Source organism: Hyperolius riggenbachi, chromosome 9, assembly GCF_040937935.1.
Source record: "Hyperolius riggenbachi isolate aHypRig1 chromosome 9, aHypRig1.pri, whole genome shotgun sequence".
Classification (NCBI taxonomy): Eukaryota; Metazoa; Chordata; class Amphibia; order Anura; family Hyperoliidae; genus Hyperolius; species Hyperolius riggenbachi.
In genome coordinates, this window is record NC_090654.1 from 58,280,085 (window position 1) to 58,301,511 (window position 21,427).

At 43.2% G+C, this 21,427-nt stretch overlaps 1 protein-coding gene across 1 annotated transcript in view; it reads left to right on the plus strand.

Annotated features, from left to right (window-relative positions):
* The first annotated feature begins 696 nt into the window (after window positions 1–696).
* Window positions 697–21,427, plus strand: part of SH3BP1 (SH3 domain binding protein 1) — a 128,758-nt gene continuing 108,027 nt past the window's right edge. Inside the window, exon 1 of the mRNA XM_068252858.1 lies at window positions 697–847. Coding sequence (XP_068108959.1) covers window positions 792–847 — 56 coding nt within the window. The 5' untranslated portion in view covers window positions 697–791. The remainder of the gene's footprint in view (window positions 848–21,427) is intronic.

Consider the following 21,427-nt stretch of genomic DNA (forward strand, 5'->3'; position numbering starts at 1 on the left):
CATCATGGCAGCCCTCCTTATTATACAGGGGGGCTGGCCAGGGTTCCTTTCTGTGATTGGGTGCCAGGGCTTAGGCTGGGAGCGCTCTGATTGGCTCAATGAGGTCAGGTGGGGCTGGCCAGGGTTCCCCTCTGTGATTGGTTGCTAGGGCTTCTGCTGGGAGTCCTCTGATTGGCTCAATGACGTCCTGGATGTCATCTACTTAGTTACAGTATCTCAATAGTCGGATTTCTGTGGATATCCGCGGATATCCACATTGCCAGCCAACTATCCACAGATAGCTATCCGGATTTCCACAGAAATACGGAATCTGAATCCGAATCGGATAGCTGAAAAAAGGTATGAGCAGCACTGGTCCCTACACTCAGATTCTTTACAATTAAGTACAATTCTAAAGTGTCAAAAGGAGAAGAACCATCGGCTCAGCTGTGATAAAATGATGCACGTATGCGTTTCATGCTTGTATATCAAGACGTTGCTTGCTTCTCAAGTCAAAAGTTCATAAAACTTTATGCTTGTCTATCAAAGTGCTCTTAAACCAAGTTACTTGTAATCCAAGGTTTTTACTGTACAGATACCGGCTGGTGCCTACAGATCTACAGATGAGGTTACATGTCTCTGACCTGAGAGAGTTTGCATTGCTATGTGCAGGAGGCAGAGGAGGAGGAAGCACTTGCAGTACTATATAGTGAATATGGTATGTGGAGGAGGAGAAGGAGGAGGCCACCACAGCCTCACCCAGACACACTGAGAAGAGGAAATTACACTGCAAGGTCAGAGACACCTGCAACATGATTCAGAGACATATCAACCGAATGAAACAGCTGGCAAACCCTGGCCCTGGCAGGTGGGTACCCGACAGATAGCGCTCAGCACTCTGCTAAACTTTCTGCCTTTCTTCCAGTTGCTGCGAATGACAGTTGTCAGTCTTTCTGTGACGCTCCGCAGACCGGAGATATTATCTGCTGGAATAATTGTATGTGGGAGGGGCTGTACACACTGCATGAACACCCCCAACACACACAGTATATAGCCGTCACCTCCAGTAACTTTAGGTAGCTGAGAGACCCCCCACAATTATCTCACATTTTACCAACATCAGGCTGTCACTGGTCAAAGTGCACACATAGCTTCCTTGCCTGGGCATGTGCTGCTGTAACATGTATGAACACTGGGTGTGTGTGAGCTCTAACATGCTCTGCATGTATAGCTGACTGTATCATGTATATCCACACTGGGCAGATATAGATGTAATATATACACACACACTCAAAATGTGTACACACAGTGGACAGGTATAACTGTAATATTTACACACACACAGAGCATGCATAGTTGTTATATGTACACACTGAACATCAGGGGCGTAGCAATACGGGGTGCAGAGGTAGCGACCGCATCGGGGCCCTTGGACTAGAGGGGCCCTCCCTCAGCTGCAGTATTAGCATTCTGTTGATCCTGTGCTCATAATAATCAGTTCTATAGATACTTTGAATAGTGGTAATCATTAACAAACTGTTCCCCATCCCCTTCTTGCACCTCTGACACTGTGGCTGCCATTGGCAGGTTTTTGTGCACCGTATCTATTGTTATGTATAGAGTGTTTGGGGGGCCCCATTGTAAAACTTGCATCGGGGCCCACAGCTCCTTAGCTACACCACTGTTGAACGTGCATAGCTGCCTACTGTATATGATTTGCACACTTAGTATGTATTGTTGTTATATGTACACACAGTGGACAGGTATAGCTGTGATCTGTGATATGTATACACACTCGGCATGCATAGTATGTATTGCTGGTATATGTATACAGTGGAAAGGTATAGCTGTAATATGTACACACACTGGGCATGCACAGTTGTTATGTTGGGCATGCATAGTATGTATTGTTGGTATATGTATACAGTGGACAGGTATAGATGTAATATGTACACACACTGGGCATGTATCGTTATATGTACACAAAATGGACATGCACAGATATAATATGTGCACATACTGAACATGTTTAGTTGTTATACTGTATGTACACACACTGGACATGCATAGCTGTAACATTTATTATTATTATAGTATTTGTATAGCTCAGACATCTTCCACAGCGCTGTACAGATTATATTGTCTTGTCACTTAACTGTCCTTCAGAGGGGCTCATATGTCTATGTAGGTATCGTGTAGTGTATGTATCATACTTTAGGGCCAGTTTTAGAGGGAAGCCAATTAACTTATCGGTATGTTTTGGGGATGTTGGAGGAAACCCACGCAGAGGACCAGTGCACACCAAAAACCTCTAGCAGATCCTCAAAACGCTAGAGGTTTTTGAAGCAGATTTCAGAGCGATTCTGGGCATGTTTAGAGACATTTCCTAAACATGCCTAGTGTTTTTTGGAGCGTTTGTGTATAGCAGATTACAAATATTGTTGCAGTAAAGCTGTTACTGAATAGCTTCTGTAACAAAAACGCCTGGAAAACCGCTGTGATCGAGCGGTTTTCCACTTTCCTATACTGAGGCGCCCCAAACGCGGCTTGATAGACAGAGCGGCACTTTACTTGGCCTGAGGAAGTGGACTGGGTCCCACGAAACGCGTTGCCAGTGCTTGATTACTATTAAAATTATTTTTCTAAAGTGATTTGTCGTCTATGAGGTAAGCCACCTCTTATTTTTGAATTTTATTGTTTTTAAAGTGTTTTATATACCTATTGAGCGCCTCTTCACCTCCATGGATGAATAGAAAGGTTAGGGATAAAATGAAGAGGAAAAAGAATGCCTATAAGGTCCTAAAACAGGAGGGGACTGAGGCTGCACTAAGCAATTATAAGGAGTGCAATAAAAATTGTAAAAAAGAAATTAGGCTGGCAAAGATCGAAGCTGAAAATCAAATCGCTAGGGATATCAAATCTAACCCAAAAAAGTTTTACAAGTACATCAACTCTAAAAAAAGAAAGGTTGACTGTATAGGAATCCTAAAGGATGAGGGTGGGAACTCAATGGTGGACGACCAAGGTAAGGCAGAGTTATTAAATGCTTTCTTTGCTTCTGTCTTCACAAAGGAAACAGCACTGTTGCAAATTACAGAGGCAGAAGAGTCTCAATCTTCTAACTGTAATATTAAATACTTAACGCAGGAAGAAGTAAAGGCAAGACTAAATAAATTAAAAATAGACAAGGCACCTGGCCCGGATGGCATGCATCCTCGGGTCCTAAGAGAATTAAGTTCAGTTATAGCTAAGCCCCTTTATCTTATCTTTTGTGACTCTCTTGCAACTAGCAGAGTCCCAGTGGATTGGCGTACAGCCCACGTTTTCCCATTATTTAAGAAGGGCAAAAAATCTGATCCAGGAAATTATAGACCTGTAAGCTTAACATCAGTTGTATGCAAACTATTTGAGGGGTTACTAAGAGATACTATACATGACTTCATAGTAGAAAATAATCTTATTTCTCAGCATCAACATGGGTTTACTAAAGACAGGTCCTGTTTGACTAACATGCTCAGCTTTTATGAGGTAGTGAATGCTAATATGGATATTGGGAATGCTGTAGATGTGATATACTTGGACTTTGCAAAGGCCTTCGACACTGTTCCCCACAGAAGTCTGGTGCAAAAGTTGAGGATGCAAGGACTGGGGAAGAGTTTGTGTGCATGGATAGGGAACTGGCTAATGGACAGAAAACAAAGAGTTGTGGTCAATGGATCGTACTCAAAATGGGAGACTGTTAGCAGTGGGGTCCCACAGGGGTCTGTACTGGGTCCAGTGCTCTTCAATTTATTTATTAATGACCTAGTAGATGCAGTAGTGAGCAATGTTGCTATTTTTGCAGATGATACAAAATTGTGCAGAATCATCAACTCTCAGGAAGATAGTGTCATATTGCAACAGGATCTGGATAGGATGGCTATATGGGCACATACATGGCAGATGAAATTCAATGTTGACAAATGTAAAGTCATGCATTTTGGTCGTACCAATGGTCTAGCACCATACAAAATAAATGGGATACAGTTGGGAACATCAAACTTGGAGAAGGACTTAGGAGTACTCATCGACAACAAGTTAAATAATCGTACTCAATGCCAAGCCGCTGCAGCTAAAGCGAACAAAATTTTGGGATGCATTAAAAGGGAAATAAAAACTCGAGATGCTAGCATAATATTGCCCCTGTTTAACTCTCTAGTAAGGCCACATCTGGAATATGGAATTCAGTTCTGGGCACCACATTACAAAAAAGATATTGCAGTTTTAGAGCAGGTGCAGAGACGAGCTACAAAATTGATACGTGGGATGGAAGGTCTCGCTTACCAAGAAAGGTTAGATAAACTGGGTTTATTTAGTCTAGAGAAAAGACGCCTTAGAGGAGATCTAATTAACATGTATAAATACATTAGAGGGCAATATAATAGCTTGGCGGATGAGCTTTTTGTCCCTAGGCCTTCTCAAAGGACTAGAGGACATGAGCTGCGCATGGAGGAAAAACGTTTTAGCCATTTATTTAGGAAAGGGTTCTTTACAGTAAGAGTGGTTAAGATGTGGAATGCATTGCCACAGGAAGTCGTTATGGCAAACTCTATACCTGCATTTAAAGGGGGCTTAGATGCTTTCCTTGCGTTGAAAGACATCCATGGCTACAATTACTAGGTTATGCCTAATGATGTTGATCCAGGGATTTTATCTGATTGCCATCTGGAGTCAGGAAGGAATTTTTCCCATTTGGGGCTAATTGGACCATGCCTGGTGGGTTTTTTTTCGCCTTCCTCTGGATCAACATGGGTATGTGGGGGACGGGCTGGAGTTGTACTTTGTACTGGTTGAACTTGATGGACGTATGTCTTTTTTTCAGCCAAAATAACTATGTAACTATGTTGTTCCTATACTTGACATTGAGGCAGAAACGCCTCAGAAATCTAAAAATTGCTGCAGCCCCCGAGTTTGCGTTTGTGGAAAAAATGACCCGCTCTGGTGTGCAGCAGCCCATTCACTTTCATTAGCCAAGCGGTTTCCCCCTGCAAGCGTTTTAAAAAACGCTCCAGAACCACTCTGGTGTGCACCAGCCCAGACACAGGGATAGCATACAAACTCCGTGCAGATAGAGCCCTGGCTGGGATGGGAGCCAAGGACTCAGCGCTGCAAAGCAAGAGTTCTAACCACCGCTACACCACCGTGCTGCCCGTGCTCACATGTACACACACTGGACATGGATAGCTGTAACCTGTACACACACTGGACATGGATAGCTGTAACCTGTACACACACTGGACATGGATAGCTGTAACCTGTACACACACTGGACATGGATAGCTGTAACGTACGCACTGGACATGGATAGCTGTAACATGTACGCACTGGACATGGATAGCTGCACTGGACATGGATAGCTGTAACATGTACAAACTGGACATGCATAACTGTAACATGTACGCACTGGACATGTATAGCTGTAACATGTACACACACTGGACATGGATAGCTGTAACATGTATGCACTGGACATGGATAGCTGAACTGGACATGTATAGCTGTAATATGTATGCACTGGACATGTATAGCTGTAATATGTACGCACTAGACATGGATAGCTCAGCTGTAACATGTACACACACTGGGCATGGATAATTGTGTCCACATGCTACATGTATAGCTGCCATACGCACTGTGCATGGTACATGGGAAGCAGTCCAGTCAGTGCACACCAAAAAGCGATGAGCTCTTGCGATAACGCTAGCAATCCTAGGCATGTGCCTAGCGATTTTTCTAAGCATGCCTAGAGATTTTTGGATCGTTTTGGTGGAGCATATTTTATTTTTTGTTACAGTAGAGCTGTAACTGAGCAGCTTCTGTAACAAAACGCTTAGAAAATCGCTCTGATCTAGCGCTTTTCAGAGCGTTTTTTTCCACTTTCCTATAGTTCACATTGAGGCGGAATCTCCTCAGAAATCAGCAGAATTGCTGCAGGACCCGCGTTTGGGAAAAAAGCTCATCGCTCTGGTGAGCTCCATCCCATTCATATACATTAGCCAAGCGCTTTTCAAAGTGCAAGCGTTTTGAAAAGCGCTCAGAAGCGCTCTTGGTGTGCACCAGCCCTTACACACACTCTGCATGCTACATCTATAGCTGCAATACGCACACTCTGTGCATGCCACATGTATAGCTGCAATACACACACCCTGGGCATGTTTAGCTGTAAAGGTTACATATGCTGGGCTTGTACAGTCTTGTGAAAAATAGTCCACCCCAAGGAATGCTTTCACTTTTTCAAAATGGTTAAGACACAAATGTTTGATCTTCATTTCAGTAATAACTATAAAAATACAAACTATATAATAAATGTCATACACCACTTACATTTTCTGGTTCATTGTGCGATCTAAATAAACTTAAACTTAGATTACACAAGAGGAAAAAGTGAGTACGCCCCATACATTTATCAAATGCTTCAAACTAGACTTGTCACTCTAGATCTGATGTAAATGATTAGACCATCCCTAGGGAGGATTTAAGAAGAACCCACCACCAACATCTGTTTGGGTGGCATAGCAATAGGGAGCGCAAAGTTTGCGACTGCACCTGGGTCCTTGGGGCCCTCCCTCAACCACTGTATTAGCTCTCTCCAAGGACAAAGACGAGGAGATCCTCAACTGGCGTATAAACTTGCATTTATCTATAACGTGGCGATACACAACATGTTTCGGGATCATACCCTTCTTTAGGTATACATCCTGAAGTAGGGGGTGATGCCAAAATACAGGCCCGGTTCTAGCTGTGATGGGGCCCTGGGGCAAAATTAACCTGGGGCCCCCAACAGCCCCCATTAAAGGGACTCCGAGCAGTGCAGTAACTATGGAAAGATGCATATCATTTTGAAGCTCTCTTTCTCCTCTGTCCAATGATATATAAACCGCCGCCCTACGCCTTTTAGTTTTCACTATTTTCGCAATTGAAATCGCGACTGCTGCAATTTCGATCGAAAACAGCTAAAACTAAAAGGCGTAGGGCGGCAGTTTATATATCATTGAAAAGAGGAGAACGAGAGCTTCAAAATAATATGCATCTTTCCATAGTTTCTGCACTTTTTGGAGTCCAGCATTGTATTACACAGGACGACACTTTCCCCAGTGTTGGCAGCTCCATTCAGCGCAATGCAAATACAAGGAACCCACGGGGATATAATTACAAACATCCTGCTGGTAGGTGTGAGGATATAGTTAATCAGTTGTGGGTATGCTTAAAGGCATACCCACAGGCAGTGCTCGGCAGGGCCGGCCTTAGGTTTCACAGCGCCCTGAGCGAAACCTGATTTTTGTGCCCCCCCTTCATCCTCTTCCCGCGTGCACACACGCACACACACAGGCCCATAAGCAATTCACCTTTTCTCCTGAGATATCTCCTAGGACAGTGGTTCCCAACCTTTTTGACGTCGTGACACATCACGCCAAATGCTAAGATCTCTGTGACACATCACATATGTATAATAGCAAAAATACTATTAATAGCCATGAATGGATGGAAAGAGTGCATTATCCTGAATACACTTAAAAATGAAGGCTAGAACCTTTCAGGAATATTAATAAAAACAATCAGTGGGATAGTTAGACCCCCCCCCCCTCCTATTTAGAATGATGGCACAGAAACAACAATTTGCATGACGCGTTATAGCCGCAGTGCAGGTGCCCCCAGTATAGGATCTCATGTGTAGGTGCCCTCAATACAGGTTGCCAAGCATAGGTGCCCCCAGTATAGGAAGTCAGTTGAAGGTCTCCATTGCCCCCATAGGTAGCCAGGTATTGGTGCCTCCGGTATAGGTAGCCATGTGTTGGTGCCCTCAGTAAAGGTAACCAGCTATAGGCGCCCCCTTGGAAGCCAGCGCCCTGAGCGACCGCTCTGGTCGCACAGGTCAAAGGCCGGCTATGGTGCTCGGAGTCCCTTTAAGCGGCATTAGAGTCTCTTTTATTTCTGGTGCAAGCTCTCCTCCATCTTCCCACAGTATTCACTGCTGGACGTAGTTGTCCTTACATTAATGGCAGGCACCGTGTGACTCAGTGCCCTGCCCCTTCTGCATAACGCCATATCCGGCCCAGGTAGTCATCGGCTGTGATTCCTATAGAGAGGTGGTGATAGGGGACTCTGGGGCAATTGCCCTACTTGTCTATATGGTAGCGCTGGCCCTGCCAAAACATGCTGTGTATTGCTATGCTATGGGCAAACCCAAGTTCGCATGACAATGTTTGCTAGGAAGACATGCGCAGTATGACTGGCTTGATGCTGTGGCCGTGCTCCTGTCGGCCTGAGTTCAGCACGTGCGCTCACGTTGTGAAAGGGGAGAGCTTCTTTCAGGTCACAGGTCCCGGCACGATGGGGGTCTGCCTAGTATGGACCATACTGTAGCTAAAATGAGCAGCACGATGGGGAACTGAGGATGCAGTCGGTGTCAGGATTTTTTTGTTACTTTAGAAAAGGACTTATATAACCAGTGCAATCCAAAAAATGCAAAAAAAAGTACTTAATGAAAAAACTTTATTGACACATGTAGAAAAAGCTATATCAAAAATAGTATAAAAACAAGGTTCTTCAATTTCAAATAGTAAATCTTCATATAATCAGAGAAGCAAGAGCATAGTCTGATTTGACTTAACAAGTAGGTTGTAGCCTTTACGGGTATTTTATTTCAAGGCAACGACACATGTTAGTTTCGGGCTTTTCGTTTTTTGGGTTCCCATCTAGCAGCGTCCATTATAGCCGTTGGGAAGGTAATTTTGTGTGTCTGGTAAGCTCAGACGCCTCCCATTATTTGGTCCTTAGTCCTAATTGGTCTCTTCCTGGTTGAGCCACACAAAGCTGGGTATCACGGCCTGATGAAGGGCGCATACAAATTTACATAAAAGCCCGAAACGAACATGTGCCGTTGCCTTGAAATAAAATACCCGTAAAGGCTACAACCTACTTGTTAAGTCAAATCAGACTATGCTCTTGCTTCTCTGATTATATGAAGATTTACTATTTGAAATTGAAGAACCTTGTTTTTATACTATTTTTGATATAGCTTTTTCTACATGTGTCAATAAAGTTTTTTCATTAAGTACTTTTTTTTTGCATTTTTTGGATTGCACTGGTTATATAAGTCCTTTTCTAAAGTCACAAAAAATTCTTGGTGGGCAAGGTGGACTGCCCCAAAAGAGGACTGTGTTTTGATCCTTCACGGTATAAAGGATTGCACCCAAAGATATTTTTATAAATGTCGGTGTCAGGATGGCATGAGGATGACAGGTATATTTAATACCTGTATATACTTTCTCACATCAGAAGTCCTTTAAGCAACCAGAAAGAACACATATTTGGCATCAGGCAATCCCCGCCTGTGCCGGATGACTAGGACACTACTGTGGTATACCCATGATAAAGAAGATGCAAAAATTAGAGCTATATAGGAGATGCGCTAAGAAGAAACCTTTACTATCAACAAAGAACATAGGGTAATGCTAAAGTTTGCTCATGAACAACTAGGCAAAGACCAGGAGGACTTCTGAAACAATGTGCTTTGGACAGACAAGGCAAAAATAAACCAGAAGACATGGAGTGCCATGGGAATAAAACAAGATACATGCCAGATGGCATTAAACCAGATAAATCTGAATGAACTGTAAAGCATGTTAATGTTTCTTAGCAGCGTCAGGACCTGGCAGCTTTCCCACGCAGAATCTTCCATGAACTCTTTGTGACAGAGGGTGCTTAAGGATAATGTGGACTTTGCAACACGACACCAACAATAAAAATTCATGTTAATCAACTGAGGAATGGCTGAAAAAAAGAAATACAGCAATTCTGATTGGCTGAGGGATAGCCTGGACTTCAATTCCGCTTAGCTGATGTGGGTTGATTTGAAACAGGCCACGCAAGCAAGAGACCCCACAATTGTTGCAATGCTTTCAGAAGTCTGCACAAAGCAGTGAGGACAATTTCTCCCAGTCACTATCAAATGCTAGTAGATGTGCCTTCTTGAGTAGGAGGACCAATGGTGCTCTTGTTGACTGTTGTACCAACTGCCCTCAGATCATTCGCAAACTCCTCCTGTGTAGTTGTGGACTGATCTCAAACCTTTCTCATAATCTTACTTACTCCATGAGACAAGATCTTGCATGGAGCTCCAGACCAAGGGCGAGTGGTCATTTTAAATCACTTCCATTTCTGAATGCTGTCACCAACAGTTGTAATCTTCTCAGGAAGCTTCTTGCTAAAGGTCTTGTAGACCAGCATTGGGCAGAACATTCAGGACTACAATCTTTTCCTTTTGAAAAGGTTTTTGGTGTTTTCCATGGTGATGGATGGAAAGGTTGAAATGGAAGAAATTGTTTTGTGGACATCACAGGGGTGCTATCTATACACAGCTTGAGACCAGGACTATCTGGGATTTATTGATTAATTTTGATCCGGGTGTCACACGGGCACATAACCTTTGGAAGCCAGAATTCTGGCTGGGTTGTAGGGGACCAAATACTTAAAGGACAAATGAAGCGAGAGGGATATGGAGGCTGCCAAATGTAATTCCTTGAACAAGCATATGCAGATCAGATGTTTCTTCTGACATTATTATCAGATCTGACAAGATAAGCTGGATGCTTGTTTCAGGTGTGTGATTTAGACACTACTGCAGACACATAGATCAGCAGGGCTGCCAGGCAACTGATAAATTAATATGGCAGCCTCCATATTCTTCTTACATCAAATTGTCCTTAAATAGTAGGGAAATAGTAGGGAATCACTTAATTCACTGAAAAATATGCAAATCAATGTCTAACGTTTATGCAATATGTCTTTCTGGATGTTTGGTTGATATTTTGTCTCTCTTCATTACAATCTAACTACGGACCATACAAATGCCAAACTAGCCATTTCTTTGTCAGAGTGATACTCACGTGAAGACTGAATCACTGGAACCTGCCGATGAGCAGTTTCCATGATCTTCCATGACTGCTGAGTCCTATTGTGCCGCTGCTCCCCCTCCTTCTCTGTAATCCCCCAGTCTGCGAGGGATCTTCCTACTACATCTTCCTGGAATACCTGGCTAACCCATACTGGGGCACTTATGGCTGGCTAACCTATACTGGGGCACCTATACATGGCTAACCTATGCTGGGGCACCTATGTGTAACGATTGTGGAACTTTCTCCGTGATCAGCGCACAACGCGTGCGCTGATACGGCGGAAATCCTCCACAAGCGTATATTTGCAGGCACCCAGCAAAAGGTGCTACGCACCCGTAGAGGGAAATTCCTGTCGGCAGATGGCGCTGGGGAGTGCAGAGGAACCAATCCTCTGTACCTCCACAAATGCCAGACAGGAATTGTACGAAGCGCAGAACGCAATCGCAAGAGAGGTGATTGCGAATGAGAACGAGCAAAGGGACAGGTTGTATGTGTGTGCGCCAATCCAGTCGCCACCCCGCGACCGCGCACACACAACAGCAGATATGAAATAGGAACGCGATCGCCAGACGTGACACAAGGCAGATCAGAATAGAATACGAGGGTAGCAAAGGCACAGCAAATAATACAATGAGAAGATGCGGAAAATAACAAACGCTAGCTAACCGCGAACACTGCACTAATTCGCAACAGTGCACGCGGTTATGCGCGGTCTCCACGTGATAAGCACAATAGAGACAAGCACGCCTAACTAACCATCGACAGACAAACATGAAACAGAGGACGCGAACGCTTGCTTAACGGTTACCTCACCGAGCCTCCAGCAAGCGGTCGTAGCAGACAAGACAGACACACGAAAACAGGGACAAGCGAGAGATAGGATCCACAGCACTGGCGAAAAGTGGCTAGCGCGATCCAGGTACAGAGTAGCAGAACAGAAGGATCCACAGCACCAGCGAAAAGTGGCCAGCGCGATCCCAGGAGACAGAACAGAAGGATCCACAGCGCTAGCGAAAAGTGGCTAGCGCGATCCCAGGAGACAGAACAGAAGGATCCACAGCGCTAGCGAAAAGTGGCTAGCGCGATCCAGAGAGGCAGAACAGAAGATATAGCTGGTAGCAACCGCTGCACCAGCTATGCTCCAAGAACAGAGATCAGAACGACTTCCTATCGACCACCGCTGGGACAGGACAATCGCAACAGACAAACAAAACAGATAAACAATCCTAACTGCACTAGGGAAATCTGCCTAGCACAAATTCCAGGAATTATTCTAAGCTGATCTTCAAACAGAGAGTAAGGCTGACACCCCACCAGGAGTGTTACATAGGACGAAATCCTTATGACCAGCGAAGCATTGTGGGAAAGACATAGTACTTATAGTACACGCCTCCAATGAATGTGGCCAGGCAATTTGCATGACAACGTATGCAAATTCCTCTGCAAGCACAAGCTGCAAAACTGACAGAAGCTCTTCTTTCCAGAGTCCTGCAGCATGCAAACCTACACAATGGTCAAAAGGCTGCCTGCCTGCACAGGCAGCTGAGCAAATCATCACACTATGGCTGGCTAACCTATACTGGCGCACCTATACATGGCTAACCTATGCTGGGGCACCTATGGCTTACTAACCTATGCTGGGGCACCTATGGCTTACTAACCTATATTGGGGCAGCTATGGCTGGCTAACCTATACTGAGGCATTTATACATGGCTAACCTTTACTGGGGCACCTATGGTTGGCTAACCTATACTGGGGGTGTGGCAAAACCTATAATATTACTATGCTATGTATTGTACAATTAATGTTTCTATAATGTATCATGCTTATTTTATATGTTGTTTTGATACCAGGTATTGTCATTGAGATCATCTATTGTTTCTGCTTCAGATAGCTGGAGGTGACACATGCTAAGTTGTCTATAGACTTGTTTACTTATGCAGGGAATACACAATGCGTTTTTGCAGCAGATAGATGGCTCGATAGATAAATTCCAACATGTCCGATTTCACGTTCTATCGTTTTGCTGCTCGATTGCTGATAGAAGTGAATGGAAAAAGTTAAGAAAAATGAGCGGAAGATAAGAGAATCGAGTGGGGAATCAAGCGGCAAAAACGATCGAGCGGAGAATCGAGCGGCAGAAACGCGTCATGTATTCCCAGCATTATTGAAACAATGGTCTTGCTGAAAGCTTCTGTAGCCTCAGATAAGACCTATTGTGATCCAGGCTTCTCTGGAAGCTTCTGTGGGAGGACTATAATATAGGGTGGGATAGCAGTGTTGGGGAGAATTGTGCTGGAGTTTTGAGTGAACAGATCTGCAGTTTATTTGTTGATGGACTTTTAGATTTTTTTTTACTTTTGCGTGAGATGGAGTTCTTTCTACTGCTTGAGATGGAACAAAGGATATCTTTTAACTATTGGTCTGCTCGTGGTGTATGTATACTCTTCTCGCCGCGGGGAAACTATACCTGGCTAACCTATACCGAGGCACCTATAGCTGGCTAACCTATACAGGGGAACCTATGGCTGGCTAACCTATACTGGGGATACCTATACCTGGCTAACCTATACTGGGGATACCTATACCTGGCTAACCTATACTGGGGATACCTATACCTGGCTAACCTATACTGGGGATATCTATACCTGGCTAACCTATACTGGGGATACCTATACCTGGCTAACCTATACTGGGGATACCTATACCTGGCTAACCTATACCGGGGATACCTATTCCTGGCTAACCTATACTGGGGATACCTATACCTGGCTAACCTATACTGGGGATACCTATACCTGGCTAACTTATACTGGGGACACCTATACCTGGCTAACCTATACACAATTTTTACACTTTCGTCCTGGGAGCAATTTAGCCTAGAAACTGCCCTGAAACAGTACACTGGGCATATACAGCTATAATGTGTATATACACTGGGCATGTACAGCTATAATGTGTATATACACTCGCATGTACAGCTATGATGTATATATACACTGGGCATGTACAGCTATAATGTGTATATACACTGGACATGTACAGCTATGATGTGTATATACACTGGGTATGTACAGCTATAATGTGTATATACACTGGGCATGTACAGCTATAATGTGTATATACACTGGGCATGTACAGCTATGATGTGTATATACACTGGGCATGTACAGATATGTGTATATACACTGGGCATGTACAGATATAATGTGTATATACACTGGGCATGTACAGCTATGATGTTTATATACACTGGGCATGTACAGCTATGATGTGTATATACACTGGGCATGTACAGCTATAATGTGTGTATACACTGGGTCTGGGCATGTACAGCTATAATGTGTATATACACTGGGCATGTACAACTATAATGTGTATATACACGGGGCATGTACAGCTATGATGTGTATATACACTGGGCATGTACAGCTATGATGTGTATATACACTGGGCATGTACAGCTATAATGTGTATATACACGGGGCATGTACAGCTATAATGTGTATATACACTGGGCATGTACAGCTATAATGTGTATATACAGTACACTGGGCATGTACAGCTATAATGTGTATATAAAGTACAGTGGGCATATACAGCATTTCTCCCAACTTTTTGAGATAAGAAACAGGGACACTTAGGCCACACTCCCACCCCTGGCACACCCGGAGTCACACATACCATGAAGATTTCATAAGGAAAATATGTTGTTTCAGAATTCAAACAGCACGGGTCTTTTCTATCCTGGTTAATTTTCCTTCATATTAAAGGGCCACTATCGTGTAAAAAGTAGGCAGTTAACATCTGACAGAACTGACAGGTTTTGGGCCAGTCCATCTCCTCATGGGGGATTATCAGGGTTTTCTTTGTTTTCAACAGCATTTCTTGAACAGCAGTTTAAGTGCCAAAATAGTAAGATACCAGCCAGCCTCCCTACTCACTTGCACACTATTTTGTCAGTTAGACTTTGCAACTGCTGTTCAGGAAATGCTGTTGAAAACAAAGAAAACCCTGAGAATCCCCACGAGGAGATGGACTGGCCCAAAACCTGTCAGTTCTGTCAGATTTTAGCTGCCTACTTTTTTCGCATTAGTGGTCCTTTAACATTTGAAAATAAGAAATATATAAATTTAAAGGAAGGGAATAGAGTTTAGTGTCAATTAAACACATTTTCAGTATAAATATACATATATTTATAGAGATCTGTACATCTGTTCTGAAAGAGGGACAAATGAGGAGGAAAGAGGGACAGAGGGTTTTGGTTTCCAAAGAAGGACCGTCCCTCCAAAAATGGGACAGTTGGGAGCTATATACAGCTATATCATGTGTATACACTGGGCATGTACAGCTATATCGTGTATATACACTGGGCATGTACAGCTATAATGTGTATATACACTGGGCATGTACATCTATAATGTGTATATACACTGGGCATGTACAGCTATGATGTGTATATACACTGGGCATGTACAGCTATGATGTGTATATACACTGGGCATGTACAGCTATATCGTGTATATACACTGGGCATGTACAGCTATATCGTGTATATACACTGGGCATGTACAGCTATATCGTGTATATACACTGGGCATGTACAGCTATATCGTGTATATACACTGGGCATGTACAGCTATATCGTGTATATACACTGGGCATGTACAGCTATATCGTGTATATACACTGGGCATGTACAGCTATATCGTGTATATACACTGGGCATGTACAGCTATATCGTGTATATACACTGGGCATGTACAGCTATATCGTGTATATACACTGGGCATGTACAGCTATATCGTGTATATACACTGGGCATGTACAGCTATATCGTGTATATACACTGGGCATGTACAGCTATAATGTGTATTTACACTGGGCATATACAGCTATATCGTGTGTATACACTGGGCATGTACAGCTATAATGTGTATATACACTGGGCATGTACAGCTATATCATGTATATACACTGGGCATGTACAGCTATATCGTGTATATACACTGGGCATGTACAGCTATAATGTGTATATACACTGGGCATGTACAGCTATATCGTGTATATACACTGGGCATGTACAGCTATAATGTGTATATACACTGGGCATGTACAGCTATATTGTGTGTATACACTGGGCATGTACAGCTATAATGTGTATATACACTGGGCATGTACAGCTATATCGTGTATATACACTGGGCATGTACAGCTATATCGTGTGTATACACTGGGCATGTACAGCTATAATGTGTATATACACTGGGCATGTACAGCTATATCGTGTGTATACACTGGGCATGTACAGCTATATCGTGTGTGTACACTGGGCATGTACAGCTATAATGTGTATATACACTGGGCATGTACAGCTATAATGTGTATATACACTGGGCATGTACAGCTATATCGTGTATATACACTGGGCATGTACAGCTATATCGTGTATATACACTGGGCATGTACAGCTATATCGTGTATATACACTGGACATGTACAGCTATATCGTGTATATACACTGGGCATGTACAGCTATATTGTGTGTATACACTGGGCATGTACAGCTATAATGTGTATATACACTGGGCATGTACAGCTATAATGTGTATATACACTGGGCATGTACAGCTATATTGTGTGTATACACTGGGCATGTACAGCTATAATGTGTATATACACTGGGCATGTACAGCTATATCGTGTATATACACTGGGCATGTACAGCTATATCGTGTGTATACACTGGGCATGTACAGCTATATCGTGTATATACACTGGGCATGTACAGCTATATCGTGTATATACACTGGGCATGTACAGCTATAATGTGTATATACACTGGGCATGTACAGCTATATCGTGTATATACACTGGGCATGTACAGCTATAATGTGTATATACACTGGGCATGTACAGCTATATCGTGTATATACACTGGGCATGTACAGCTATATCGTGTATATACACTGGGCATGTACAGCTATATCGTGTATATACACTGGACATGTACAGCTATATCGTGTATATACACTGGGCATGTACAGCTATATTGTGTGTATACACTGGGCATGTACAGCTATAATGTGTATATACACTGGGCATGTACAGCTATAATGTGTATATACACTGGGCATGTACAGCTATATTGTGTGTATACACTGGGCATGTACAGCTATAATGTGTATATACACTGGGCATGTACAGCTATATCGTGTATATACACTGGGCATGTACAGCTATATCGTGTGTATACACTGGGCATGTACAGCTATATCGTGTATATACACTGGGCATGTACAGCTATATCGTGTATATACACTGGGCATGTACAGCTATAATGTGTATATACACTGGGCATGTACAGCTATATCGTGTATATACACTGGGCATGTACAGCTATAATGTGTATATACACTGGGCATGTACAGCTATATCGTGTGTATACACTGGGCATGTACAGCTATATCGTGTGTGTACACTGGGCATGTACAGCTATAATGTGTATATACACTGGGCATGTACAGCTATGATGTGTATATACACTGGGTATATACAGCTATAATGTGTATATACACTGGGCATGTACAGCTATATCGTGTATATACACTGGGCATGTACAGCTATAATGTGTATATACACTGGGCATGTACAGCTATATCATATATACACTGGGGCACTTATAGTCTCCCATGAGACAGGGTAGGGGTGTGCCTCTACTGCCCTACCTCCACAATTATAAGCTGTCAAGGTGGTTTAACAGGCCCAGCTGGTCATGGGAACACAATACAAGCCTGCTCAATGCATCAGGATTCCTAAAATTGTACCCAAAACATTCTTCGGCCAATCCTTCCCTCCGGCTCAGCTGTGTTTTGTCTCATCTGACAGCTCTCTGTTCTGCTGCACAGTTGTGTTATTGCTCCACCTGTACCTGGTTAATATTAGAAAGACAAATGTCTTCGTACTGCATTTCTCAATCAGGAAGTCTCCAGGCACTCACTCGCTTACATAATAACCTCATCTCTTGGCACTCAAGTTAGTACATCTTCCTGGAATGAGCAGCAGAGGATATTTCACTTCTCCCCAGACTCTTCTCTGCAGAGGAACTAAATCTGTGTACACATATTGCATTTTAAAGAGCTATGCACAGACATTGGATTAACAACTTAATCTCTAAAGGTAGCCATACATCTAGCGATTTAGCTGTACGATCGACCATTCAATTAGATCTTTTGGTAAAATCGAGAGAGAAACAAGTTTTTTCCAGTTTGCCCAATCAATGAAAAGTGGCTAATATCGAATCGACCAGCTTAGCTGAACGAGCAGGATGGAAGATATTGTTCGATCGCACAGGAATCGACCACATGTCATTCGATCAACTCTGAATCGATTTTTGTATTCAGAGCATGGAGACACATTGGTCAGATCGAATGTGAAGGTGAATCGCATAGGATATCGCTTTCTAGTGTGTGGGCCACTGGTTGATCGACTTTCGATCAACCATACTGAAGTCGATTCCTTAATAAAGTTGATTGATTAAATCAGAATTGCTAGATGTATGGCTGGTTTTTCCCCTTCTGGACGAGAGCAATTTTCACATTTCAGCGCTCCTCCCAATCATTCGCCAATAACTTTATCACTACTTAACACAATGAAATGACCAATATCTTGTTTTTTTCACCGTCAATAAGGCTTTCTTTGGGTGGTACTAAGAATTATTTTATTTTATATGCATTTTATAAGAAGAAGAAGAAAAAAAAGATCATTATTTCTCAGTTTTCAGCCATTATAGTTTTAAACTAAAACCTGCTACTGTGATTAAAACCCACACATGTATTTGCCCATTTGTCCCGGGTATTACAATATTTAAATTATGTCCCTATCACAATGTATGGTGACAATATTGTTATAATTTAAGTAGGCCTCAGTTACTTGAACTGAGTTAGTGAAAAAGGCTTGGTGAGCAGGATTGCCCTTTAAAGAGAGTCTGAAGCGAGAATAGATCTCACTTCAGACCTCATAGCTAGCAGGGGCATGTGTGCCCCTGCTAAAACGCAGCTATCCCGCGGCTTAACGGGGGTCCCTGTCCCCCCAAATCCCCTCCGTAATGCGGAGGAGCGCTTCCTGGTTGGGGCAGGGCTAACCTCCGCAGCCCTGCCCCACGCGCGTCTGTCAGACGCGTATCTCCGCCTCTCCCCCGCCCCTCTGTCTTCCATCACTGAGAGGGGCGGGGGAGAGGCGGCAATGCGCGTCTGAGAGACGCGCTGGGAGGCAGGGCTGCAGCCGTTAGCCCTGCCTCCAGGAAGGAAAATTCTGCGACCAAAATGACGACCAAGGTTTGCGGGGGGTGGGTTGGGGGTGAAGGGACCCCCGTTAAGCCGCGGGATAGCAGCGTTTTAGCAGGGGCACAAGTGCCCTTGCTATGTATGAGAGCTGAAGCGAGATTTAGTCTCGCTTCAGTGTCTCTTTAAGTAGATTTTCTCTTAGAGAGAAAAGAGACAGTTCAGTAGAACTGGTACTACTGAATATTTCCAAGGCGTTATTGGTGCAATCTAGTCCCAAGGTGAGACTAGCTGGCGGGGAACAATATAAATATAAGCTACTGTTCTGTAAACATGTAGCCTAGGACAGGACAACGTGACCTGGCATGGAACATGGGATTTTCTATGTTAGGCGCAGTAAAGTCCATGGTTGTCATTACCCCACGAGGGGTCCTAGCCAATGACAGGATCCAATTATTTGGAAATAAAGGTGTATTTTTATAACAATTACAGCCTTTATTTGCAAAAAAAACTAATATACCCTCATAGCATCCAAATATAAAAAGCTAAGTCCCTAACGTAAGTATTTACCGGTATGTATTATCTTTTATATTATTATTATTATTATTATTTTTTAAGTGTTTTTATTTTGGTAACTATGGGGGTTAAGGAGGGAATTGGGTTATTATGCTTTCCATTTATAGGTTTGCTTTTTATTAATGGTGCACTAGTGGTGCACTAATTAAACTGTCCACTCGATGGCGCTACATAGCTTCCTAAGCTAAAATAAAAGCAAAAGTAATTGCTTTTTTTCCTTTTTTTTTCCTTAGACTTTTAATGAACGAACGCTACTGTTTGTTGCAGCAGAGTTCATTCATAAATTAGGTGCTTTGATTGGCTTTGGGAACTACATGTTCCCATTCAACAATCTGCAAACTAATGGATAAGAATGCCTGGCACACGCGCTTGATAGGAAGCAGAAGACAAGTATCTATGCTCCCAGACAGGAAGAGTACTCCCGTGGGGCGTAGATATACTGCTGCGGCTTCGGATATACTGATTGAGGCTACTGGTTAAAATTGTTCAAAGCAAACGATTTCCAACAGATCGTGTGATTATTGTTAATTAGTAATGAGTCAAATGACGTGAACAGATGATCCGCAACAACATTTCTTATCCATTTCCAACCTGGCCCATTTGTTTGGGTGATTAGCGTTCACGTGAACACTGTGCGTACAAACACTGTTGGCTCATGAACAATGTGTGTATTTCTACACATGCCTAACGGACTGAGTATGTAAAGAGCATTACATAACGAACAAACATTGACATTAGTACGCATGCGTGGCTTCCAGTCATAAATATTTGCGTTGTCCTATGGCTATCATTCATAAAAGTGTGGTCGGTAACAAAAATCTGTGCGGGAAAATACCGCTTTCGGTATTTTAGACTTCTGGGTGGTCATTCATAGAAATGTTGCCAGTTGCGATACAAGTGCGGTGATTTCCCGAAAAAGGCTGGCGGTAGGCTGGCGGTAGGCTTGCGGAAACAGAGAAGCTGCCTGAGTCCCTCCGTGCGCTGCTCTCTCTGCTGCTGCTTGGGAGGTCTGTCTCCATTCACTTAATTGTATTCCGCATGCTTATCGCTACTTCCAAGGGAGCGGTATTCCTCGTCCGCATACTGCTTGCGTTAATCTTTATGAATTGACATTTTGTTAAATTTTTTAAGATAATCACCGCACAAGGCGGTAATTTATCGCTCTGCTCGGAAATGTCAGCTTTTCATGCGGAAACAGCCTTTATGAATACACATTTTGCTAAGTGGTTGGTAAAGTAAGCTGTTTTCAGCATTTCCGCATGCAGGAATGCTTTATGAATGATAGCCTATGTGTAGAATCGCTATGTGTCACATCATTGGCAGATGTCATTCGTTCATATATGGAGGTGCTCTAGTGTGTGATTTTGTGTGTGTGTGTATGTGTGTCTGTGTATGAGTATAGCTTACGTGTGTACGCTGCCGGTGAGTTGGGTGCCGGAAGAGCAAAACTAACTGGCGGCGTTAAATACTATTCTCCCTCTGAGTAGTCGCAACTCTGAGGGAGATGTAATTCAAGGTCCGGCAACCACCGGAGCCCCAAACAATAATAAAAATACGTGCCAAAACCACCTTTTTCGCGTGTGTCTGTCTGTCTGTGTGTGTGGGTGTGTGCATGTGTGTTTGTGTGCATGTGTGTTTGTGTGCATGTGTGT